Source organism: Rhinatrema bivittatum, chromosome 1 (assembly GCF_901001135.1).
Source record: "Rhinatrema bivittatum chromosome 1, aRhiBiv1.1, whole genome shotgun sequence".
In the NCBI taxonomy this organism is placed as follows: Eukaryota; Metazoa; Chordata; class Amphibia; order Gymnophiona; family Rhinatrematidae; genus Rhinatrema; species Rhinatrema bivittatum.
Genome location: NC_042615.1, coordinates 235,942,939 through 235,970,593, shown reverse-complemented (window position 1 = coordinate 235,970,593; position 27,655 = coordinate 235,942,939). Strand labels below are relative to the sequence as shown.

At 43.5% G+C, this 27,655-nt stretch overlaps 1 protein-coding gene across 1 annotated transcript in view; it reads right to left on the bottom strand.

Annotated features, from left to right (window-relative positions):
* The window catches only part of RNF212 (ring finger protein 212), a 462,006-nt gene that overhangs the window by 267,667 nt on the left and 166,684 nt on the right, over positions 1-27,655 (bottom strand). The window contains exon 7 of the mRNA XM_029592744.1: positions 8,530-8,583. Within this exon, the coding sequence (XP_029448604.1) occupies positions 8,530-8,583 (54 nt within the window). The remainder of the gene's footprint in view (positions 1-8,529; positions 8,584-27,655) is intronic.

The following is a 27,655-nucleotide window of genomic DNA, read 5'->3' as shown; positions in this document are numbered from 1 at the left end:
GAGGGCAGAGAGGACTGTAAGAAAAATTAAGTTAACATTTGTTACACTTTATTCCCAATATTTTAATAGCATGTCGAGTCGCTTTTCGCCCTGCGCCTTGCTTCGGGAGGAGGGGAGAGAAGACTGGGGCTGCCCCGGAGACCAGCACCCATGGACGCGGCCAGGGCAGGGGAGTGGGGGCTGGGGGATGGGATTAGTCGTGATCTGAAGAGTGGCTTTCCCGGTGCGTTGGATTTTAGGTTTTTAAGTTTTCTTTTGCTTAAAGTTGGGATCCACTTCCTGGTACCTGTCATTTGAAATGACAGGTACCAGCGCACCCAGGATACTGTATAGCGCCTATACAGTAAAATGGATTGCGCTTCATGGACGCGGCTTGCATTTGCATGCCATTTAAATACAGTATCGAGCGGTATGTGATCCGAACTGTGCGTGCGGCAAACGCGGGTGCACCCGGCACTAACGCACCTCTTTCTACCGCACCTTACTGTATCGGCCCGTTAGTGATATTGATTTTGGTTAAATTTATTTTATTTATTTATTTGTTTAAATCTTTTCTATACCGTCGTTAAGAAGGATCCGTCACGACGGTTTACAATAGGGCACATAAAATAAGGATGCTGAGATATATTAATTTACACAAGTGCCATAATGATTCGGTACATTGTTTTCTCAATGATATATTTGGTTTGTGATACAATACTGTCCAGGAAATATCAGTTTAAAAACAAATCTAACTTTATAAGTGACAACTTCTCTTCTAGTGAAGAACGAGAAGGTAGAGTAAAAACAGATAGAAATATAGCTACACACCTTAATTGTTCATACCTCCCCCTTCGCCTGCCTCACTGTTTCCCCTTCTCTGTTTGGTAGGCTTGCTTGAATAGCCAAGTTTTTAAGCCTTTTCTGAAGGTTTTGTTGTCTTTTTGCAACCTTAACTCAAGTGGCATGGTGTTCCACAGTGTGGGTCCTGCCAAGGATAGTGCTCTCTCTCTCACTTGAGTTAGTCTTGCTGTCTTAATTGATGGGATCGTAAGGAGTGCTTTATTCGCTGATCTTAGGTTTCTGTTTGGTACGTGTACACGAAGGGCTGTGTTAAGCCAATCTGCTTTTTCGTTATGTATTAATTTATGTAAGATGCAAAGTGTTTTGTATTGTATTCTCTGCTCAACAGGTAACCAGTGTAACTTGGCTAGGGTTTCGGTGATGTGGTCTCTTTTACTTTTTACAGTCAAAATTCTTGCAACAGTGTTTTGTAAAATTTGTAGTGGTCTGAGTGAGGTGTATGGTAAGCCTAGTAGTAGCGCATTACAGTAGTCAGTGCTTGCAAAAATCAATGCTTGTAGGACTGAACGAAAGTTTTTTGACGTTAGAAGTGGTTTGAGTGTTCTGAGTACCATAAGTTTAGCGTATCCTTCTCTAACATTTAAGGATATATGCTGTTTTAAGTTTAATTCGGTGTCAATTATAACTCCTAGGTTCCGTACTTTCTCCGCTAGTTCAATCTTTTGGTTCATATAAAGGTTCATATAATTTGATTTTATGTTTCTATTATAAAATTAATTTAGAATAATGGCTCACTTCCTCAAATTATTAAATCAATATTAGACAAAAAAAATTTTTTGTTCCTTTGAGGATAATTGCTAAGAAACAAACAACTATATTATTATGATTCAACGAACAAACTCACTGGAAATGGTATCAGATTGAGGTGCTCCCAGTCTCATGGGCTCTTGCCCTTACAGGGCTACAACCCTTCTCATGTTTTAGCACTGTTGAATCACATCATTTACCATTCCCACGTGAGAATTTTACTTTTTTTTCTTTTTTTCTGTGAAAAATTCAACCACTCTCACCCAATAAAAATTATTCCATTAAAAATTCACACCCAACTGTTACGTGAAATCCTATACTAAATCACTTATCTCTTTGCTTGTGCTTTTACTGCTTATTTCCCAATTCGCTTTTTGCGCTCGCTTGCTTGCTGTCAGCTGTCTTCCCGCCCGACATTGGCAATGTTTCGGCGCAACAATTGCGCCTGCTTCAGGGGCTTACAACTAAATACCTGTAAAAACAAATTTTACTATTTTACCAAATTTATCCTGTGTTTCTTCCTATTATTAGACAGTACATTCAATGGTACTCACTGTTCAGCTCAGCGCTACCTCTCCCGATACTTCACAACATTCAAATATGGCGCCTAAACGCTTTCACTGTTTCACTAATGGAAGTGGGGTTTTTTTATATTCTGTCATAGATGGTAAAAGCACCTATCAGCTTAGTTTTACAAATACACCGACCAATCAACCTCCTTGTTGAGTCCTGCTGGGGCTACTGTGTTCAATTTAAAGATCCACCTCTGCTCGTGCTGTAGTAAGCATAGATTTAAATCACCTCCTCTCTCATCCTGTTCCATTACCTCCAACACCGTACATTTTAAACTGTAGAAATTATGAGATTGTTCAAAACAATGTTGTACCAATGGGGCTTCTAATTTGTTACGTTTTAATGCCCTTTTATGCTCTATCAAGCGAGTTTTTAACAGCCTTGTTGTTTTGCCTATATATAATAGACCACAAGGGCACCATATGGCATAAACTACATTGCTGGGATTACAAGAAGATTTTGCTATGGGTTTAAATCTACTAAGTTTCTCTAGGGGTATACTGATATTTGAATGAGCTAATGGGCACATCGTACAAGACCCACACAAGGAGTGTCCCTCCTGTTCTACTTCTTTTCTGGGAGACATCTTAAAATGTGATCTTACCACTCGATCTTTTATATTTAATCCTCGTTGAAAAGCTATTAATGGTTGTGATTCAAAAACTGAATGCACTTGCAGGACATTCCAGTGGCGTCTGATACTGCGTGCCACCTCATTCGCCCCTAAAGAATATGGCAAAACACACGTAAAACGCTGTGAAATTGTTTTTTGTTGAGGTTTTAATAGATGTTCTCTGTGGTTCCATCGTGCTCTTTTACAGGCTTGCTTTATTACATTTGAGGGATAGCCTCGATCCAAAAATCTCTGGCACATCTCTTTTGCTCTTATTTTATATTCTCCTACTGTTGAACATAATTTCCTCAGCCTCAAAAATTGGCCAAAAGAAATGCTGTTTTTTAATGGTAATGGATGGCAGCTTGAATATTCTAACAAAGTGTTATGATCTGTGGGCTTTTGAAAGATCGTAAAAAAGAATTTACCTGCCTTTATAGAGATGTTTATGTCCAGAAATGAGACCGAGCTCTTGTGAAAAGTATACGTGAATCGTAAAGCCTGCTCTCGAGCATTTAACCACTGTATAAACTCTTTAAATAGGACCTCAGTTCCTCTCCACACTATGAAAATGTCATCAATGAATCGGCGCCATACCAGAATATTATTTTGATATGGGGAAACTGACAGCCACTGTGATTCAAAGTGTCCCACATAGAGGCTAGCAACACTCGGGGCCATCGTGGCACCCATCGCTGTGCCTCCTACCTGTTGGTAATAAATATTATCAAATGTGAAAATTTTTTTCTTCAAAGCCAATCCAGCTAACTCCACTATAAAGGTAACTGGTGGATGAATCTTAGATGTTTGTGCTGTTAATCATGATTGAATCACTTGCAAAGCACCCTCTTGGGGTATATTTGTATATAAGGACACGATGTCAATTGTGGCTAAAGATATCTCTTCAAAGGGAATGTTCAAAGTTTCCAAAAAATGAATTAATTCTCCAGAGTCCCGAACATACAATGGCAAAGAAGGTATCAAAGGACGCAGAAATGTGTCTACATATTGGGAAAGCGGTTCGAGCAATGAACCTCGTGATGAAATAATTGGGCGTCCTGGAGGATTCACCAGATTCTTATGAATTTTTGGAAGATGATAAAAAGTGGGCACTCTAGGGTGTTCAACCTTTAAAAAACGAAATTCTCTTTTGGTAACCCATCCTTGTGCTAGAGCATCTTCCAAAAGATTATCAATATACTCCTTCAACTGTGATGTGGGATTTTCATCTAATTTCTTATAGAACTGTTGGTCCGCCAACTGTCTTAATGCCTCTGCCCTATACAAATCTTGGCTCATTACTACCACCGCTCCTCCTTTGTCTGCACTTTTTACCACTAACGTTGAATCTTCTTTTATTTCTTGCAATGCCCTGTTCTCTTGAATAGTTAAATTAAAAAATCTTGATTTAGATTTTCTTTGTAATTTGTCTATATCTTTCTGTACCAACTTTGCAAAAGTATGTATGACCGGATCAATATTACCTGGAGGACACCAGGTAGACTTGGGGAATTACCACCGATTTATCTCCCTCCTCTCCTAGTGTTTTTCTATCAAAAAACAATCTTAACCGTAGATTTCTTAAAAATCTCTGAAAAAACTTACTAGTTTCAAAATGATCATATTGCACCGTTGGTACATACGTTAACCCTTTTTCTAACACTTGAACCTGTGTACGTGTTAAAGAACGTGAGGATAAATTTATTACTGTGGATTCTCTGATCTCCCTTTCCCTTGTGATCGTGTCCATCTTTTCTGCTGTCTCTGTCCTATAGGAGGGTCCTGAGTATGTTGATGAAACCTGACTTTGCGGTCTTGTTTGACCTCTGGAAAAGGGGTAGTTGAGGGACCGCTATTACTAGGAGTTTTTTGACCTCGAGTTATTTCATCCCCAGATGAATCCTCTGAACTAGATTCAAATGTTTTTTTCTGATTATAAGTCCTCTTAAGTTGTGGATTCATCCAATAATATATTGAGCCCTTCTTGTAATCCTGCTCGTCCCTAACAAATTTGTTAGTTTTGCCTTGCTTAACTTCTTCTGTGAATTCACTAATGGTATCCTGAAACTCTTTCCACTTATCAAAGTTGTCTAAATTTTGATTTTTAATTTTTTCAATTAGCTGTTCATGTTCCGTCTGTAAAGTCTCTGCTAACATTTTGGCTCTCTCTATGACCAAAAGCATTAGGTCGAGAGAGCATTTGTTAAGGATTTGATTCCATTTAACAAGAAAATCTTCAAATTCTACATATAACTTAGGTTCTTTCATTATGCGCAATCCCCTAGGGATCCGCTGGACTCTACAGTATTCGATCAATGTGCCATAATGCAAATTCGTTCTAACCATCCTTTTATTTAAACGGACCAAATTTTCCCAACTCTCTCCCTGATTTCCAGGCATGAAAACTGCTGGTGCTGATAAGATCTCTTGTAGGTGTGTTTGCGAAAAACTGAATGTGTCTTCCCATTGAGTGGCCATCTTTATTTACTACCGGCCAAAAATTCACACAGTTGGGTGTGAATTTTTAATGGAATAATTTTTATTGGGTGAGAGTGGTTGAATTTTTCACAGAAAAAAAGAATAAAAAGTAAAATTCTCACGTGGGAATGGTAGATGACGTGATTCAACAGTGCTAAAACATGAGAAGGGTTGTAGCCCTGTAAGGGCAAGAGCCCATGAGACTGGGAGCACCTCAATCTGATACCATTTCCAGTGAGTTTGTTCATTGAATCATAATAATATAGTTGTTTGTTTCTTAGCAATTATCCTCAAAGGAACAAAAAACATTTTTTTGTCTAATATTGATGTTTCTATTATAAAAATGTGTTGGATGTTGAGGAATGAGGATTGAGTTAATTATGAACCCACAGTATTTCTTTATAAGCAAATGTGATTTTTGTTTATATATTTTGAAAATGAATAAATAAAGAATTAAAAAAAAAAAAAGGCTGACTGAGCTTTTGGACTACTAGGCTTATAAGAACTCACACAAAAAAAATGAAAGAAAAAATTTGACAAAACCCTGACTAGTCCCTAATGGGTGAATTTTATAAAAGTTGCTTGCATTAAACCCATATATACAATTATATGGTCCGAGCATGAACAACTATTATTTTAAAACCTGGGAAAATATACATTTATATTCAGATACAACAGAACCCATTTAAAAAAAAAAAAGTGGCAGATTTGGGGTGTTGCAGAGCAGGGCCAACATTTATGTGCATAAATCACGATTTTAAAACTGGCGAACACAGTGCATGTCAGGCTGTAACCTGCATATGTTTATTTCTGTTCTTTTTCAGGTGTAAGAGAGACTAAAACTAATTATAGCCAAAAACTGACTGGATGAGGACTCTAGGTAAACCGAAGAACCAAAGGGGCCTAGTGATAGACTGGGAAAACTGGTTGACTAAGTGGACAAAATGGTTATTGCCTTCATGTATGCATGTTTTAAAATGTGCTAACTTGCATGTGTAAAAGCTGTCAAGTCCTCTAAGGAAAGATACATGAATAATGTTTCCTCGTGCAATTACTTAAAATTAGGAGCACATATATGCACGCTAGGCATCTACTAGATAAGGGAGCCCTGACCGACGTGCCGCAAATGCGCAGTAGAGAGCAACTCTACCGCGCATGCGCAGGCAGCACATCAGCCAGAGCGGAGCGTGCCCGAAAAAAAAAATGGCGCCTGCTCCTTAGGAGCAGGAGCGGCGGCGGCAGCAGCAACGAGCAGGAGCGGCAGCGACGAGCAGGAGCGGGAGGAGCAGTAGCCGCGGCGACGACGACGACAACAACAAGCAGGAGCGGGAGGAGCAGCGGCGGCGACGCGCGCAAGGGAGGGAGGAGCAGTAGTGGCGGCGGCGCGCGCGCGCGAGGGACACCCCCGTCTGCCAGGTGTGGATGACTGAAAGGGGAGGGGATTGAGAGAGGGGGAGTGAGTGAGGGGAGGAAGGAGAGAGTGAGCTGAGAGGAGGGAGGAGAGAGTGGGGGAGGGGAGGGAGGAGAGAGTGGGGGAGGGGGTGAGAGTGAGGTGAGGAGAGGGAGGGAGATGAGAGTGAGGTGGGGGAGTGAGGTGGGGGAGGGAGGTGAGAGTGAGGTGGGGGAGGGAGGGAGGTGAGAGTGAGGTGGGAGGGAGGAGAGAGTGGGGGGAGGAAGGAGAGAGTGAGCTGAGGGGAGGGAGGAGAGTGGGGGAGGGGAGTGAGAGGGAGGTGAGGAGAGGGAGGGAGGTGAGAGTGAGGTGGGGGGAGGGAGGAGAGAGTGGGGGGAGCGAGGAGAGAGTGGGGGGAGGAGAGAGGGAGGTAGAGGGGGGAGGGAGGAGAGAGTGAGGGGTGGGGGGAGGGAGACTAGAGGGGGGAGGAAGTGGGAAGGAAATGGACCGAAAAATGTTTTTTAAATGTAGCCCATTGTTACGGGCTTAACGGCTAGTATTTTATATTATATGCGCGCACTTGTGTGATTTAAAATTCCAGCGTATGTGAGTTTGCGGCCACATAAGCACTTATATGGGTGCATGCACGCTTGTTTTAAAGTTACCATCCCTGAGAGAGACGCTGTCATTAAAAAAGTGTAACAAATCAGCCAATAACGAGAAACTCAAACATAATGTTTTCTACCAGGGGGCTCACTGAAATGTAACTTTTGGCTTTTGCAAAAAAGAAAAAAAAAAAAGGGAAATGAGAAGGGTCCTATGCACGCTCCACTGACATGAGAGGTCATGCACATTACTTAGAGCAATTTTTTAGAAAGTCTTGAGCTTAAATAAAGCTTTCACCCAGGCTCCATCAGCTGACGTTACTCATGTATCCTCAGATAATCTACAAGTCGCTTGTATTTTCTAGCAACAGTCATCATTTGCTCTGACCTGTTCACTGTTAGGACCTGAGATAGGGAGTACAAGCTCCCAAAAACTAGTACTTTCTTTATTTTCAAGTAGCTATATTAACTATTTACTATATAAGTAGTCAAAGCAAATGGCAATACACAAGAATTGACAATATACGCACTACCATACAGTAATTGTTTAATCTGCTGTTTTCTTCTTCCCACATATCTCATTTTTATGCAATTTTCATTTTCCCAAAATATAGTGAAGTCCATATTCACCCACTGTGTGGCTCTGCTAGTTAGTAGGATAAACTTATTTGGCTAACTAATGCTGTATATTCAGTAGTGCAGTCACACCGCAGAATATACCTGGCTATCTTAAAGTCTTAATTATCAAGCTAAATGTGTTTGAATATGAACTTTGTACTTTTTTGAAAAATGACGTGAAAGAAATAATTATTAGAGTAGAAACAGACATTACTTATCTCTAACCTAGCTTCTTCAAAGATAATACCATCCATTTGTTTATAGAAATATGAAAAGTGAAGGAACAAACACCATCTGTAGCTTTACTTGGATTATAAGTTCTGTGCCATTAATATGCTGTTATCAAAACAGCTTTGCCATAGACAAAGAAGAAAAGGCTTTTTGAAAATCAGCACCAAAAATGCATATGTCAAATTTCCTTGATCACTGCTTCCATTCATTAGATCTTTTCCCCATTCATATTTTCATAATTTGGAAATAATAAAAATGTAGCATTTATGTAAATTGTGAAGATGAATGAGCATGTGGAATACTACAGAGTTAAAAAGTACTACAAAAATATGTTTTCTTCTATTATGATTCTATTATGACTGTCCTGGAAACATGCACTCAAAAAAAATTACTAGGTTATGGGACAGACATGCAGAACTGGCAATATGAACCTTTTGTACATAGCTTTAAAGTGTCTGTCTCCGCTAACTGGCTCTCCCATTTGCCTGTAAAAGAAAAGACAATTAAAAATGTTTAAATTGTGCATGCGGTCTCCTTGGTTTTTCTGGGAGAAGAGTGACATGGTAAACCAGTCACAGAGCCTGTAGAATTATGGAGCAAATTTTTCATACAAATTTTTTTAGTAAATGGAAGAGATAATAGGTTTCCTGCTCTCAAAAATACTCACTTTTTCATAAAAATATATGTGTAAATGGGTTACACACATGCATTTACGAGCATAGAACCCTGGATAGTTTCTAACAATCATTTATGCACACAAAACATGGGTTTACTCATGTAAATGACTTAAAAAATTCAGCCCACAAACAAGATTGTAATTATTGTTCACATATTATGACATTGAGTGTTTTACTTGTTCAATCAGTGCAATTCCGGTGACAGTGTTTTTTTTTTTAGCAAAGATAGTTGGTTTTATATATATTCTCTCTTTTTTTGAGTCCCTTATTCTATTAGATTGTCATTTGCTTTACCTCCAATGAAAACATGGTTGCTTACCATATACAGAGTTCGCTGTAGACAGCAGGATGAATTAGCCATGACGCATGGGTGATATAATACAATGGCATGGAATGGACTTATCTCTCTAGGTCAGTAAAATTTTACTACTGAGCATCTGCGACAGTTCCCACATGCCGTTTCCTTGTAAGGCCCCTTAAGTCTATTTTAGAGCATAGCTTTCACTTGGTAGCTAACTCTCCCAGGAGGTGGGCAGGCATTAGGCAAGGCTGCTGTCTTTGGAGAACCCCATTTACAGTAAGCAAACTCACTTTCTCTGTCAACAAGCAGGGCTGAATTAGCCATGACACATGGCTACGTAGCATAGTACTTACTGAACAAACAAACCAGTTCCCCCGTCGAGAGTGGACTACTGGGTCAACAGGCTGCACATAACTTCTTGCCCCAAGTTATTGACACTTTCTGATAGACTGTCCAAACAGTAGTGAAATATGAAGATGTTTACTGAGAACCAAGTTACAGCTGTGCAGATGTCTTCTATGGAGACAGCTCTTAGGTGAGCAACTGACGTAGCTGTGGCACTTTCTTGATAAGCCTTGACAGCATCTGTGATCTGAAGGTCAGCCAAGGCATATCAATGTGTGATACAGTCCGCTAGCCAATCAAGACAAAGTACATTTGGTAACAGCCATGCCCAGTCAGCTAAGATTGTAGGATATGAACAGTTGAGAAGCATGATGATGTGGGTGAGTTCTCCTCAGTAACAAGCTAAAGCCTGCTTACAATTCAGCACATACGGTCTTGGAAAAACCATGGGTAAAACAATAGCTTTATACAAGTGAAATGCAGAGATCACTTTAGGTAGAAACTTAGGATGAGTGCAGACCACTATCCTATTGTGAAAAATCTGCAGGTACGCAGAGTTTGAAACTAATGTCTGTAGTTCGCTGGCTCTGTTAGCCTAAGTGATAGCTACTAAGAACACCACCTTTCATGTAAGAAAGGTTATTATGCTCCAAGTTTTTTCCCCAGGTATTCTGATCCAAGTTTTTATGCCATGTTCTATGTAATTTGCATTCTCACATGCCTGTTTTTCAGTTACAATGTAAACCGAGATGATATGTAAAATTTTACATGAATCCCGGTATAAAAAAAAAAAAGTTAAATAAATAAATAAATAAATGTAAGAAACTTTAAGGAAGCTAACTCCAATGGCTCATACGGAGGCTTTATTAGTTGTGCTAAGACAACACTGAGGTCTTACAACACAAGTGGCTTTGTAACCAGTGACTTTGTATGCCACAAGACCCTCATGAATTTTGATACTAGAAGATGAATGGAGATTGGATTTTCATCTACTGGAGATGGTAAGCCACGATGGCACTAAAATGCACTTTCATTGCTGATGTACTGAGATCCATTGAAGAGAAAAAGAACAATTACTGAAGCAGATACTTGGGAGAACAGGTGAACGATCCAGAAAGCCCACCTGATACCAAGATAAAAAACAACTCCATTTAATGCTATCCACCCTTTAGGTGGACAGCTTCCTATTCTATATCATAATGTCTTCAACCTTCAAAGATACAGATGACTAAGCAACTACGAAGTGCTCAACAGTCATGCTGCAAAGCTGAGGGAGGGGAGGCTTGAATGACAAAGATGACTCTCCTCTGGAGTTAGTAGGACTAGGTCGCTTCCCAGAGGAATCAGAGGGTCGATAGACAACTTGATGAGATAGGAGAATCACACCTGCCTGGGCAATGCAGGGCAATCCTTGAGTACCTTCTGAATCTTCCTTGTCACCAGCGAAAAGCATATAGCAGATCTCCATTTGTTTCGAAGAATGGAGCAAAGATTGTCTACTTTTCATTGTTTTCTGATGTTAACAAGTCAACTGACAGTCAACCCCAAAGATCAAATAACCAGTTTATCAACCGTTGGTTCAGAGATCACTCATGGGGTTGAAAAACCCCTTTTGAAGGAAAGACTACTGCCCATTGACTGAAGAGCTACTGTACTTCAAGCCCAAGTTCAGCCAAGTCAGACGGACCCAAATTAAAAGCTAAATTTTGGTGCAGCACTGGAAGTCAGGAGGAGGGAGGGCAAACGATAATCAGACTCCACAATCTTGAAGACCCAGTTGTCTTTGGTGATTTTCATCCATTCTGCAAGGAAGATTTCAATCATCTCTCCTACCGGAGGAGTCTAGGTATGAAATCTGGGCCTTTGCTTAGGTTGAGATTGCTGCTGTGTCTTAGGTTGATACGTCTCACATGTGTGCCTTCTGGCCAGAAGCTGCTGCTGAGATAGTGCAGGCAGAGACCAGTACCTTGAAATTGATGGAAAGAGCATTTTTGAAAAAACAGCCACTTATAATAGAAGTATGAACATCTGCAGGAAAAGGCTGCTTGGTGCCTTCCAAAAAGGACTGATTAGCTAATATAACAATATAAAGTTATTATTACCTCGTTTAAAATGTTACAATTTAGAGACTATATTGTTAAATTAATAATGATACAATGTAAAGATAATATGACCCGTTGTCATACTATCACACAAGTTCCCATGTAAACTGATGTGATACCCATGGCTGAATGTCAGTATAAAAAAAGCAAATAAATAAATAAATAAATAAATAAATAAATAAATAAATAAATAAATTGGGCATTGGTTTCTCTAACTTTGCCCCAAAGAGATTATCACCGGAGCATGGGGCATCAGCTAATTTGTAATGGGCATCTTCTTACAGACAACTTGCTCTTAATCAGGTCATTCTGCATACCTCAATGGATGCTGTAGACAATCTAGCAGCCACATTGAAAGACCTGTACATTCTCAAACTTTTCTGCATCAAAGAGAGCCTGGTGATAACCCTCTTGCTCCCTATCCAGATATTCCACTAGGGGCTTCAGCTTATCAATGCAGTCATGCAAGTTGGTGTCCAACATTGAACTCCAGAAGACTTTCTTCCCAAAGTTGTTCAGTAATCTGGGATCCTTACCCTGGGTGTATAGGAGAAAATCCAGGTTTTAGTCTGCTTCAATGCCAATGCCAAACCAGGAGACTGTATATGAAACCCAGCTTTCTGGTTTCCAGGGGCAGGAGTCTGAATTATCCCACGCCTTTTTGTGCAAGTCTCAAAGAATTTGATGTCCTGGGATTGCTGCTGGCTTGGAGGAGGTTTTGAGAATCTGAAGCAACTTGAAGACCTCCATGCATGGGTCCTGGTCCCTCCAGATGTTAACTCTGATGGTCTTCCCTAACTTTTCCAGAAATCTGGAGTAGGAGAGATTTTCCAGCAAGGATGAATGTTCCATCAGTTTAGATAATGGGTCCAAGAGGATCCCTGTAGATCCTTCCTCTGAACTAAATGGAGCAGGAATGCTAATCCTCAGAGCCAAGGATTAAAATGGCAATCAGGCCAGGGATCTTGATTATCTCAGAGAGGAAAATTCCTAGGGAATGTCAGAGTCAACCATGCCCTATGCTTCATCTTCTGAATGCTGGCTCAATTCTTTCACAGAGGGGGACAGTTTGCCTGATGGAAGGGGTTAACTTTCACAGCTGGCAGGGTTGTTATGATGCCTCAAGGTGTGTAAGTGGAAGGGACTCCCCCTTGTGGGAATAGATCAATTCTAGACAGAAAAGATTGAAAGATGCCCTACTTGTCAATGGCCACAAGAGAGATAAAGAAAGGCTTCACCAGTTCTGTAATATGATCCACAGACTATAGTGTCCTCAGGACCAGAGATGGAGAGGAGATTTTGTCTGAGACTAGTAGAGGGTCTTTGTGACTATTCACCAGTGTTTGCCCTAGTCCCTGCATAGAAATCTGGTAGCCCAATATAAGACAAGGGCTGGCTATGCCACAAATAAGGTAGGAATGAAGATGGCTTCAAAAGGAACTACATTTCCCAGTTGGCTTTCCTGCCTAATCCTCAGCAGAGAGCCATTAGACATGAATCAGCACTGATGGAGTCAGTAGCACAGCATTGATTGTCTATCCAGCTGTATAAAGGGAGAGGTTGCTGCTGCATAAGGAGAAGCCCGGAGAAAGGCAAGGAGAAGCAGTGACCAGTCCTAGAGCAGAGTACAGCCTGCGGGATTGCTAATTCTGTAGCAAGAAGTTGAGGAGGAGATCCAGATGTAGAAAATTCCTCTACATGGAGCGGTGGACCCCTGGGCTGAGACTAGGCGGTGCCACCTATAGGAGAAAGGTTTCTATAGGTCCTCGTCATTGGGAGGCAGACGCAGGTGGTGGAGACCCAACCGGACCTTCACCCTTACCAGTCCTCGTTCCCCGCAGATTGAGCCCTTGGGTGCCATGGCCAACAGAACTTAGGAGCAGGTCTCCGGATGAAGATGATCCTGAAGGCAGAAGGCAGAAGCGAGGTCAGACGTACCAGTGGTCGGAGCCGGCAGCAAAACAGGGGAATCCAGGAACAGGCCAAAGATCAGGGCAGGTGGCTAGCAGAAGAGACGGTGAGCAGGCAAGTTGTCAGGGAAGGCGGCAGACAATGCAGAATCCAGGGACGGGCAGAGTCAAGAACCAGGAGAGCAAGCCAAGGAAACAAGGAGTAGGAACAAGAGTGGGACCAGGAACACAAGGAGCAGGTCTGGATCAGGAACACATGGAACAGGAGCTGGAGCAGGAACACAAGGAGCAACCAGCAGCTCAGAGCAGAGCGAGACCTGTTGCTGAGGCAAGGATAGGGCAAGCAGGGGCTGCCTTAAATAGGGTCTAAAGTCAAGGTCAATATCCAGGGCCAAGGGAGGTTTTCCCGACGCGGCCCCTTTAAATCTAAATGAGAGCCGCACGTGCGTCTAGCAGCAGTAGAGGCCAGCGGCAGCAGGGTCAGCTCCCCGCCGTGCTGGAGGGAAGCGATGGCGGCGGCTCGCTTTGTTTGTTTTTAAAATTCAAAGCAGGGAAAAGTTTATGAGATATGTTTATAATGGGAAGAGAATACACATGTGCAAATTCAAGCCATACTGGGAGCTCTCATAGCCTTGGATTGGTTGGTTTTTGCACATGGACACATGGACCTTATCTTGTTGAGGCTTGGGAGATATATATTTGGATACCCCTTCCCACTCATCCTTTTCAATTTTGCCAGTTGCTCACCTGATTGCTCCTCCTTTTGCGGTTTGCCTGTTATGGTCTTTCTTCTCTTCTGTTTTTTGACTTGACAGTGTTGATAGAGATGATGGTGAGATTCAGTGAGAAGGCAGGTGGATAGCGATTGGCGGTAGTGGGAGCATCAGAGATGCCAGGAGATGCTGTGACTGGCCCTTCTTCAGAGTAAGGGAGTCATTTGGATCTGACAGCTGATGATGTTGGAGAGCCTGTAGTTGCTGGAGTCATGCCTGCAGATGGCGATGATTTTCATGCAAGTTTCCGTCCTGCAGGCAGAATGGAATAGAGTGACCCGTGGCTGGATCATGAGGTTGGCATGGCCCCCTTTGTCAGCATCAGAAGCTGGGCGGTGCGGAGGGTGGAGCCAGAAGGAGGTTGCCATTGTTCACAGGTCCTGGAGTTAGGAGAGAGTCCGCACATGCTCAGGCAATGGCTTCTCTGGACAGGCAGTTTTTGGCTGCATTTAACATGACTGCTGGTCAGGATCGCCCCTAGCAATACTTCTGTGGGCAGCAAGAAAGGGAGGGGAGGGCCTAAATGGAAAAGCAAGATGAGGAAGCTGGCAAAACCTGTGGTACCGGGAGCCAGTGAAACCGCTGGGCCTGTTTCTATTCCAAATAGGCGGGAGAGGGGGTTGCTAAATCTTCAAAGGAAAAGCAGTCGATGACCCTGGATCTCATTTAGTGGCAGCATGGGGAGAGCAGACAGCATTGGTTGGCTCAGAAGATATTTTAACAAGACCTGGGATCTGGTGAATGGGCGGACTGTGGTTGCAGGGGCACCCCTTTTTCTGGTGGACAGCATAGTGTGCTTTATTGGGGAGTTCCGGGGTGGTTTATTTGAGGACAGTATGCATGGGGCTTTTATGGCCCCAAATGTGCTTGGTCAGGTTATGGGATGGTGGGTGGCATAGGTGAGGTTCCTGTGAGGGGGAGAGGTTTTTTCTCTGGTGGGCAAGTTGTAGGGCATAACAGTGATGTTAGGGGTATGCATAGAGGGTGGGAAGTACCAGAAAGTTCCCTCTAGGTGGTCCTCGGGAGATGGGGGAGAACAAATGCCAGCTGTCTCTTCTCTTTCAGGGGTCCTGTTTCCCTTGACCAGTGTGGATCATAACAATGAGTAACTCAGAGTGAGACTGTGCCACCCCCCGGCTACATCCATTGGCTTCAACAGGAGAAATGCAATATCAGAAATTCCAGTTGCTGATCCAGTTCAGCGGATGGATGTGCTGAGTCTTTTTTTTTAAATAAAGACGTGGCCGAAGCAGGAGAAAAAATGGAAAAAAAAGCAGGGTCATAAGTCTTCATCTTCTTCGGTGGAGTTAGTGGAGCATGACAGAGGGAGGCTTCCAAGTGGCTTGAGACAGGACATGGGACACCTCGCTTTGATAGCTTTAACGGAATTGTGGAAAGGGGTACCCAAAGGTCTCAGAAAGAAGAGATTAAGAAGTGGGCTTACATTGACTTTTTTAGATTCCACGGCTCCTTTCCCTAGAATGCATTTGTCACCTCTGGCGGTGATACCTACAAAAGAGGAAGGCAAATTTAAATTGATCATGAATCTCTCCTCCCCGCCTGGTTCTTCTGTTATCGACTTTGTCCACGAGAATTTCTGATTTGTGCGATACTCCGGGGTACTAAATGTCGGCTGGTGTGCTTTGATAGTCAAAGCAGACATTGAATCTGATTTAAGTTGCTTCCTCTCCACCCTGACAGTTTATCTTTAATAGGTTTCTCTTTCTGTGGTCAATATCTTGTTGATCAGTGTTTGCCAATGCGTTACTCAATCTCTTGTGCCTTATTTGAGAAATTAATTTTCTTTCTACATTGGGTTGTAGTAACTGAGATGGGATATGATAGTATAGTAAAATTCACCCAGTCAATATATCAGGACATTCTAGAGAAGTAAAGTTCCTAGGTAAAATAAATGACTGCTTCATGGAATAGCTGGTACAAGAACCAACAAGAGGGGAAACTATTTTAGACCTAGTCCTTAGTGGAACACAGGATTTGGTGCAAGAGGTAACAGTCTTGGAGCCACTTGGCAATGGTGATCACAATATTAATAAATGGTGATCACAATATTAACAAATTTGAATTAATAACGGAAAGGAGCACAAAAAAGAAATTTACTAAAACAGCATTTAACTTTCAAAAAGGTGACTATGATAAAATGATAAAATAAGGAAAATTGTTAGGAAAAAACTAAAGGAAGCAACTACAAAAGTTAACAGTTTAGCTCATGCATGGATGTTGTTTAAAAATACCATCTTGGAAATCCAGAGCAGATGTATTCCACGCATTAGAAAAGGTGGAAAGAAGGCTAAACGACTACCGGCATGGTTGAAAGGTGAGGTGAGAGAGGCTACAATATCTAAAAGAACATCTTTCAAGAAATGGAAAAAGGATCTAAATGAAGAAAACAGGAAGCAGCATAAGCACTGCCAAGTCAGATGCAAAGCACTGATAATGAAGGCAAAGAGAGAATTTGAAAAGAAGCTTGCCATGGAAACAAAAATTCATAATAAAACAAAGGTACATTTGAGGTAAAAATCATGCGAGGGAGTCAGATAGACCAATAGATGATCAAAGAGTAAAAGTAGCATTTAGAGATGACAAAGCCATAGTAGAGAAACTAAATGAATTAGTTGCTTCAGTATTCACTGAGGAAGATGTAAGAGATATACCCATGTATATATCCTACATGTGTGTGTTATTTACTCCGCCTGCCTTGTTTGCTTTCGCCCAGAGATATACCCATGCCAGAAATTATATTCAAAGGTGATGATTCAGAGGAACTGAAACAAATTTCAGTGAACCTGGAAGACGTACTAGAGCAAACTGACAAACTAAAGAATAACAAATCACCAGGACCAGATGGTATACATCCCAGAGTACTGCAAGAACTGAGAAATTAAATTGCAGACCTGCTATTGGAAATTTGTAAACCATCAATATCATCATCTATGGTACTTGAAGACTAGAGGACTGCCAATGTAATGCCAATTTTTAAAAAGGCTTCAAGGGGTGGTCCAGGATATTACAGACCAATGAGACTGACGTCTGTGCTAGGCAAAATAGTAAAAACTATCATAAAGAACAAAACTGCTGAACATATAGATAAGCATAGTTTAATGGGACAAAGACAACATGGATTTAGCCAAGGGAAGTCTTGTCTCACAAATTTCCTACATTTTTTTGAAGACATAATTAAACATGTGGATAAAAGTGAGCCAGTTGATATAGTGTATCTGGATTTCCAGAAAGCATTTGCAAAATCCATCATGAAAGACTTCTTAGGAAATTAAAAAGTCATGGGATAGGGGACAGCGTCCTATTGTGGACTGCCAACTGGTTAAAAGATAGAAATCAGAAAGTAGAGCTAAATGGTACATTTTCCCAAAGGAAAAAGGTAAATAGTGGAGTGCCCCAGGAATCTGTTCCGGGACCATTGTTTTATAATATATTTACAAACGACCTGGAAATGGGAACAAGTGAGATCACATTTGTCAATGACACAATATTATTCAAAGTTGTCAAATCACAAGAAGATTGTGAGAAATTGAAGAGGAAATTGTGAAACTGGGAGATGGACCTGCAAATGGCAAATTAAATTTAATGTAGACAAGTGCAAAGTGATGCACGTAGGGAAAACTAACCCATATTATAGCTACAAAATACAAGGTTCCACATTAGAAGTCACCACTCAGGAAAAGGATCTAGGCGTCATCGTTGAACATACATTGAAATCTTCTGCTCAGTGTGTAGCAGCAGCCAAGAAAGCAATTAGAATACTAGGAATTATTAGGAAAGGAATAGAGAATAAAACAGAGAATATAATGCCTCTGCATTGCTCCATGGTGTGACCTTATCTTGAGTACTGTGTTCAGTTCTGGTCACCACATTTCAAAAAAGATAAAGCAGAATTAGAAAAGCTACATAGAAGGGCAGTCAAGATGTTAAAGGGGATGGAATGATTCCCCTATGAAAAAAAGGCTAAAGAAGGGCGCCCTGATCAGTTGTGCGAACTGAAGCTCCTGCATCCTTTCCTTTTGAATCCTTTTTTTCTGTGATACATTTCTCTTTACCTTCACATTATAGGGAAAAGGAAAGGCACTGTCAGAACTGGAGCTACCTGGCTACCACCATGCCGGAGTTGTCGACCAACCTGCCTCCATCACCGGACACCAATTTAGCCAGCACTGGGGCTTCCGGATTGTCGACCGCTGAGTTTCCACTCAGCTCGGTGGAATGGTCCACACCGCGGCCCCCAGGAGTGCCTGCTCACATGGGGATTTGCAAACCGGGACCTGTAGAGGATGCCAGCGATGTCCCTGCTGTGTTGAGCGGAGTCGGAGTTCTCGCCAAAAAGTGGAGAGTCAAGACGGGAACCCGCAGAAGCATCTCTTTCTCTCTGGAAGCCGGGGAGATCATTAGAAGGTGTCCTTTTTGGAGAGAGTGGTCCTTCGATGTGATCCCTTCAGCGTTGGAGCCCCTGGGTGCCGAGTTGCTGGAGTATAGATGGCCATTCATTCACTTCAGGTTAGATCATTTATTATCAGGCCTGCATTGGTGACTGTCTGTCGGGTTATTCCCATGGGGAGAGCTTTCATACGGTGATTGTCAGCGGTCACAGCAAAGATCAGGAGTAGGCATCAATTTATTATGGTGACACAGTGGATTCATGAAGAATTAGTAATGTGAGAAACCTTTTTAAGATCATTCAACAGGATCTGGGTCCTCCTGGAAGGAGTAGTTTCTAATCGTGAATTGGAATTGTACACAGGCGCCGCAGGAGCTTTTGGGTTTGGGTGATTGGAGTGGGTTTCTGGTGCACTGAATGTTGGCCTACTGCTTGGATGGAGAGGGGTCTTACTAGAAATGTTACTTTTCTGGAGCTTTTTCCCTTGGTAATGGCATTAGTGTTGTGATCCTTTACCTTACCTTGGCCAGCCTGGCCCGAACCCCGATTTCGGCCTTCGCAAGGAGTAAGTCCTCCTTAGAATTCCACGTCTGCTTCTCCTAGGCACTCTGTTGCGTGTGGGATCCCGTGTCTTCGTCTATGTTCCTCCTGTCCGGTCGTCCACCTGTTCCTGATGTGCTGATGCCCATCTGCTCCTGATGTCTTCAGCTCCGCTGACCCATCCCTCGTGGTCCACGACCAGCCTGGCTGGGTAGTGTAAGGCGTGTAGTGGCACAGTGGTCCGCGACCAGTCCAGCTGGACTGTGTAGGGCACTGGTGGGTCATTCCATCCGACGGTGCCATGGAGTCATTTCACCTCTTGTCTGGCCTGCCTTGTTCCTGAGTCTGCCTTGATGCTCTTGCCTGATGTCTTCTTTCCCTGGACAGGTCCTGTCCTTCAGTGTGGTCCGCAACAAGTCCAGCTGGACTGTGTAGGGTGCCTGAGGGATCTGGCCGCCTGCCCGCTCCTATCCTTGGATTTCCGTGGCTCTGATGCCTTCTTGTGTGGTCTGTGACTCAGCCCGGCTGGGCCGAGTAGGGCGCAAGAACGGACATTGCTTACCTGGAGGTTCCGGACTTTTAACCATTGGTTTTAGTCTTGCCTTGCCATGTCGTGCCTGTCTTGCCATGTCCTGCCCTACCTTACCTGTCCGTATCTTGCAACGCCTTGAGTCTTCGTCTGCCTTGCCACACCTGTCTTTGCTGTCCTGCAACGCCTTGAGTCCTCGTCTGTCCTGCAACGCTTTGAGTCCTCGTCTGCCTTGCCACGCCTTGAGTCTTCGTCTATTTTGCTACGTCTTGTTCCACATCTCCGTCCAGCCTGCTGCTTCAAGCCGCTTCCCAGTGGCTAGTCCGAAAGGGCTTGGAAAGGGCGGAGGACCATTCAGAGACCACCATTGCGTGTAGTGGCATAGGATCTCCAGTCTTCCCAGCAGGGGCGCACATTCCTTGTCCCGCGCTGGGGAGTGCTCCCTTCCATCTGCAGCATAATAATTAGCAATGTGGGGAAAGCAATTGCAAAACAAGCAGGGTGTTTTTTGGTGTGATAATTTGGGGGTGATGATTAATAGGTGATCTGTCAGATTAGATTTAGTGTCTGCCCTACTGTGGGAGCTTGTTTTGTTGACTTTGCAGTAGGTTACTGCTACAGTGCGACATGTGCCTGGAATTGAAAACCTATCGGCTGATGTGCTTTCGCGTTTTAAGTGGGAAGTTTTCTGAAGATTGGCTGTAGAGACAGATGCCCAAGGTATACCCATGCCAAGTTACCTATGGGAGATTGGGATGATGAGGCCTTTGCAATGATATGTGCTTCTGTATCTCTGTCTACTTGTTCTTCTTAAGTTAACTTAGAGAATAGCCACTGCCATTAGCAATGGTTACATGGAATAGACTTAGTTTTTGGGTACTTGCCAGGTTCTTATGGCCTGGATTGGCCACTGTTGGAAACAGGATGCTGGGCTTGATGGACCCTTGGTCTGACCCAGTATGGCATTTTCTTATGTTCTTATATTAAGGGTTACAGGGATGTGTCTGAATTCTTGAGACAATCTGGATTGCTGCGGGGGGTCCGGTTGTTGATGGAGACATGGTATAGCATATTTTGACTACTCAGAGTTTGGGGTATTCCCTGGCCACTGTGTGTTCTTGGGTTGCTGGATTTTCTTGTGTGCTGAAAGTGATGGGTTCTGGGAATCCTGCAATGAGATTTACTGTTCAGCTCATGTTGGGGAGGGGGAATAATGGATGGTAAGGTTTGGGATAAAAGAAGGCCTTTGCTTTTTCAACATTTGTTGGGTGTGGTTGGATGCTTGACTAATGTGTGTTGATCTGAATTCGAGACACTGTTGCTTTGCATGGTCTTTTTTGGGGCACCACGAGTGGATGAGTTGCTGATATACTCAGCTAAGGCCCCTAGGTTGTCTGGTCTTTTACTAAACAAAATGACTGTAGTGGGGTTGTGTGTTACCTTGCGCATTTGAAGACCAAAGACAGATCTATTGGACAGGGATCATGCTGTAGTCATCCAATGCATTGGTGGTGTGTTGATAAGCCCAGTTGATACTATGATGTGATATCTCGGGTGTTGTCCTCAAGTGGAGGTTCATTTCTTGGTACACAAGGATGGCGCCCCATTGATTAGGAATCAGTTTGTGCAGGTACAGAGGAGATCCATTGGGCCAGCGGAATGGAACCCTGAGAATAACAAGACCATTTCCTTTGAGAATGGGGCTGCTTCTAGTGCTGTTCAGGCAGGTTTGCTGAGGTGGTCATAAGGCATATTGGGAGGTGGTGTTCCCGTGCCTTTTTGACATATATTTGTCCTGAAAGAGGGACCCTTAGGTTTAATGAAGACTACTGTGATCTAATGTTTTTTTTTTTCTTTCAGATTGCAGGTAGGTGTCGGTTACAAAAGGGTGAGCCTTAGGTGGTGGGCCAATCTTTTGTGTATTGAGCTTATCAGCGGGGTATGACTTGTCCTTATGGAGAACATCTGGGGATGTCCGATACAGACCGGAACATTTGTTAGTTCGGTATATATGGAATATGTTGGAATCAGCTGATCCCGGTGGTGATGGAGGAGTTGTGGAAAGATCGAGCCCGATACCATGGTAATTCATTTGGGTGGTAATGATTTAGAATGTTGGTGCTAAAAGGAGTTTATTATTGTTGTAAGAAAATTATTTTTCTCTACTAATGAATGTTATTCCTAATACTATTTTGGTATGGTCTAGCATTATTAGAATAAAATATGCTGACCAGCTGTTACGGAGACATGGTGTGGTTAAGGTTAATGCACAAACTGGCACATGGTTGGGTTTCCAGGGTGGATTCTGGATTTGTCACGACTAGATGGCCGATGGTTGTCCTGGCCTTTATAGGCCTCATGGTATCCATTTGTCTGATATGGGCCTTGACCTTTTCAAGAACTCTTTACAGGAGGTGCTTGAGGAAGATTTTCTTAGCCACAATTGGGGTAACAATTGTGATCTTCCAGATCACATCGTTCGTGGCCAATAACCTGAGCCTGGACTAACTTCTGTACATTTTTTATTATTATTATGTGAACAAACATTTAGGAGGTGAGGGGGCAGGGTTTTAAAGCCCCAGATTTGGCATGCTGTGGCAGGGTTGCCAGCCATGTTGGAGGCTTTCCCTGCTGCGTCGTGGCTGGACGGGAATGTGCAGGCGGAGGCTCACTGGTGGTGGAGTTGAAAATAAGGTGTGCCTCTTTGGAAACTGTGGTAAGCTGTTTGTGATGCTACTGGTTGGTGGCGGGTCACCCCAAAGCTTGGCCTGTGGTGGGACAGGATATACAGAAGTTACATCTAAAATTTGCAATAGTTTGAGAACTGGGCTCAGGTTGATTTGTAATTTGTCAATAAACTGTGGCCTTATTTAACCTAATACGTTATTTTTTGCCTCATTTGCCATGGGTGAGAGGTTCAGGAGATGGACAAGGAATTCAACATACCTATGTTGTCGATAAACTGTGGCCTTATTTAACCTAATATGTTATTTTTTGCCTCATTTGTCATGGGTGAGAGGTTCGGGAGATGGACAAAGAGTCCAACATACCCGTGTTTTGTGCTGAAGATCACAGTGATAATGTAAGGGCAAAAGTGGGCTATGATTTCCCGGGGAAGCAAAACTGGATTTGCACTTGAAGAGAAGTAAATTTCTTCCAAATTAGCAAGCCAGAACTGAAACAGGGAAATAAGTATTCTGATTAAGCCCCAAGTCCTACCTGGTAATTGTATGGAAAGAAAATGGGACTAATTGATAAAGCAGGAATGAATTACAGAGAAGTGAAACTGGCATTTTTGAAAGCTGCACAGAAATAAAATTTTAAATTCACCTACTTAAACCTCAATGTGTAAGGAAGTAAAGTTTAATTAGTTCACTGGATGCTGCAAGTCAAACTGCAAGGGTGAAAGGAATTCACACTGAAGTGCAAGGTCACTAAAAGTGTAAACATAAGTGAAGCCTTTATTGAGTAAACTGAACTGGAGGGTCAAACTGGAGAAAAGCCAGACAAGTCTGCAACATATGACGGATCAGGAAGGCTGTATTCTCATTTTAAGCTATTTTGTTTGCGTGTTGAAGACTATATACCGTAAATAATACCAGCTCACAAGTAAATCTTGATGTCTCCACGAGACAGAATGCTTACAACTGCAGCAGAGTGAAATTGTTCCTAATTAATATGTGATTACAGTTAAACTATGCATAAGAACAGCTAGATTTATGCAGGAAAACTGTATTTGCGGACTAGCAAAGTGAAAGCTTAAATGTCTATGGAAAGATAACTCTGTTCAGCCAGCAGTTGGTTTGAACTAGCCAGGTCTTAAACCCACACTTATGACCAATTAAATGTTCAGGCTTCACAAAAGAAAAAGATTTTGAGGGTTTTTGTTTTTTTTTAACTAACTGAAGGAAAAGCAAGTTTGCTTACCGTAAATGGTGTTTCCGTAGATAGCAGGGTGAATTAGCCATGCTATCAGGGGAACGTCCTCTGGACCTCATGAGGCGGAGCTTGTCAAAGCTGTTACAGAGCTTAGCTTTGTGCGTGTGTACCCGCACAGGAAGGCAGTTTCTCCTCAGTCTGTATCACAGCAGAAAAAGAAATATTAGTATGTGCTAGCACAGCTGTCCAGGAAGGCAGGTGGGTCAGCATGGCTAATTCATCCTATCTACGGAAACACCATTTACGGTAAGCAAACTTGCTTTTTCCCGTCGATAGCAGGGCTAATTTAGCCCTGTAGTCATGGGAGTAATTAGCTCCTGGGTTCGCAATGGGCCGCGTACTTCACCTTTACCTGCTCGAGCTCAACCCCTTTACCATGGACAGCCAGCCTGGACTTCTCACGTAGTGAAATGCTGCAACACTGCCTTTCCCAGTTTGGCATCCTCGGATGTCTGCTGATCCAGTGTTGTGACCGTCGCTGCCCGACGTCTCCACTACGCCCACCTTACCTCTTTGGCGACTCTCTCTTTGCCTGCTGGAAGTTTGGCTGCCACAGCGTCATCTTGCCGGCGTCCTCGGACCGGTTAGACGCTGCACACTGCCATGTTTCCCAGTAGCCTAAGGGCGCGCGCGGCCCCGACTCAAGTACCAGCAGTGGCGCGAACATCAAGGGCGTCCCCCTGAGGTGACGTCATCCTCACCGGATATTTAAGGTCTCTGAATTCACTAACTAATCGAGTTAGCAAAGGTTTACCTAGCTTCCTCCAGGTATCGCTGAGGATGGGATTCGCTTTCCGCATACCTTGCTACTCTGCCTCCTCGGACATACCAGGGGTACCCGCTCCTCGGGGGCCTCGCTCTCTCTCTTGTTTTTCAGGTTGCAGTCTGGAACCGGTACTCGCTCCTTGAGGCCCCACATTCCCAGACTCGCTTCTGAAGACCACTTCTGCTAGGAAGTCATCGCTGCCTACACACCAGTGAGTTACCATCTCTCAGCGCTTTCCCCGCTCCTCGAGGGCCTAATCCTTTCCAGCTCCTGGGCTGCTTCTAAGAGACTATTGTGTGAGTGTTACCATCAAGGTTCTGTTCCGGAACTCTGCATACCCTGCCTACTCACTATATTCAGTTTCTCTACAGCTCAGTTATCCAGGATCGCTGTTCCAGTATCTGAGGGACTACAGCCCAGCCGTGCACTTCCAGCTCACCACTGCCACCTCTGGTGCTTGCATATACTGTTTAATAAAAGAACTGGTGTGTGTCTGTCTTCATACTCTGAGCCTGCCCAGTGGTCCCTCTCGGGATCTTCCCCCGGGGGTGTGGTCATCTGCCACCGGCCCAAGGATCCACCCACAACCACCACAAACACTAACATCCAGACAGCAATGGGACGTAAAAGTGTGCAGAGATGACCATTTATTTATTTATTTATTTATTTTTAATTTTTATATACCGGAATTCCTGTATGCAATACAAATCAATCCGGTTTACATGTAACGAGAAGGTTGCCCTGGTCTGGGAGGTTAGACCGGGGTTTTTTTTACATAGAACATTGAAACAATAACAATCAACCATTGAACATTGACCATTGAACATTGACCATTGAACATTGACCATTGAACATTGACCATGTGGCAGCTTTGCAGATGTCCAGGGGCGGTACCTGCCGTAAGTGGGCAATAGAAGTGGTGACCGCTCACAGTTGATGAGCATTCAGCTTACCCGATAGCTGAGTGTTTCGCTTGTCACAGCAGAATTGGATGCATTGAGAAATCCAGCTGGAAATAGTTTGTTTTGCCACTGGGAGTCCAGGGGTGTTCGGGTTAAAGGTGAGAAACAGTTATGATGCTCTAGCATCAGAGTGGGTTTGTCTTTTGTAGTAGGCTAATGCTCTTTTACAGTCTAGTATTTGCAGGAAACGTTCTCTGTCATTCTGGTGAGGTTTTGGAAAGAAAGTTGGCAGTTCAATGGTCTAAGATGGAATGCCAAAATTATCTTCGGTAGGAAGGAGGGGTAACTACCAGCGCCTGTAGTTCGCTCACACGTCTTGCAGACGTAAGGGCTACAAGAAGAACCACCTTCCATGTGAGGTATTTAATGTGCGAAGATTCCATAGGTTCAAATGGCGACATCATTAGCTGCTCCAATACGAGATTGAGATCCCAGGCAACCGGTGGTTTAGACGTCGGGGGCCTAAGATGACAGAGGCCCCTAATGAATCGTGTAACCAGTGGGTGGTTGGAGATTGGGTGACCTTGGAGCTGTTTGTGGTAGGCTGCAATGGCACTGAGGTGGACTCTAACCGAAGCCGTTGTCAGGCCCAACCTATATACCGTGTGTAGGTAGTCTAGGAAGGTTTCTGGTGAGCAGCCGAATGGGTCCAAGTGGTGTTGGGTACACCAGGCCGAGTACCGCTTCCATTTCAACTGGTTATTTAATCTAGTAGAAGGTTTTCTGGCAGCAATAAGAATACCTTGAGCCTCTTGGGAGATTATTTATTTATTTATTTAAAAGTTTTTATGTACCGCACTAGGGGTAGGTATCTATCCATCTTAGCGGTTTAAGATTAGATTACTTGTTGCCTTAGTAATGCCCGTTCAATCTCCATGCCGTTAGATGTAGCGAGCTCTGCATTGGGTGCAGGAGGGAGCCCTCTTCTTGGGATAGTAGGTCGTTCCTGTAGTCCAGCGGAATGGGTGGTTCAATCGACAAATGGAGCAGATAAGCATACCAGGGTTGCTTGGGCCATGCTGGAGCAATTAGGATTAGGTTCGCTATGTCCTGTATGTACTTCTGAATTGTGCGAGTAAGGAGCAGAATCAGTGGAAAGGCATATAGCAGTCCCTCCAACCAAGGAAGTAAAAAGGCATCTTGTGCTGTGCGGAGCGTACTTGGAAATACCGAGAACCATGGCACCTTTCTGTTCTGCTCCGTGGCGAAGAGGTCTATGGTTGGAAATCCCACTGGCCAAAGATATCGTTGTCCACCTGTTGGAAAGCGACTACTCATGAGAATGGAATATTCAGCTCAACCGGTCCACTCGACTGTTGTCGATTCCCGGTAGGTATGTTGCTTGTAGAAGTATTGAAGGGTGGGCTGTCCATTCCTAGATGAGGATCGCTTCTCTGCAGAGGCTCCATGAACCAGACCCTCCTAGTTTGTTGATGAAGAACATGGCTACTTGGTTGTCTGTGTATACCATGACCCTTTTCCATTGTGAGTGACAAAAGTCCGAAGGGCATTCCTGATGGCCCTCAACTCCAGGAGGTTGATTTGGTAGGATTGCTCTCGAGGGGACCACTGACCTTATGGCTGCAGATGGTCTAGATGGGCATCCCATCCTTTGTGGGATGCATCTGTTGTGAGAACTGTGTTGTGGGGTAGCGGGCGGAACACCGCGCCCCTGGTGAGCATATGGGTTTTTAGCCACAAGTCTAAGTCTTGATCATTTCTTGAGACAGTGAGACAATTCAGGATAGCGGGTGATGGAATTGCGACCATTGTCTTTTCAGGTCCCATTGAAGCAGATGCATGTGCAGTCGGGTGTGGGGGACTGTGTGAATGTCTGCCGCCTTATGACCCAAGACAGTGAGTATCTGACAGGCGGATGGTTTTGAGGTGAAGCGAAGTTTTTTGCCAGCCGGCAAAGCTCCACTCTCCGATCCCAGAGGAGGAAGGCCCTGCTCTGGGATGTGCTGACTTGTACACAAATGAACTGTAGGCTCGCTCGATTTCTTGTAGTTGATGATCAGCCCCAGTTCCTGGAGACAGGTGATGGTTTGAAGGAGATGGCATTGTAGAGTCCTCGGGTCTGAGGCTACTAGAAGCTAGTCATCAAAGTAAGGAAACAACTGGATTCATTGTTTCCTGAGGTGGGCCATCACCACTGCCATGCACTTTGTGAAAACACAGGGAGTGGCCGACAGGCTGAAGAGGAGAACCTTGTATTGGTAGTGCTGGCCATTGAATTGGAAGCACAGGTATCAGTATGAGAAAGGGTGCATTGGGGTGTGTGTATAGGCATTCTTCAGGTCAA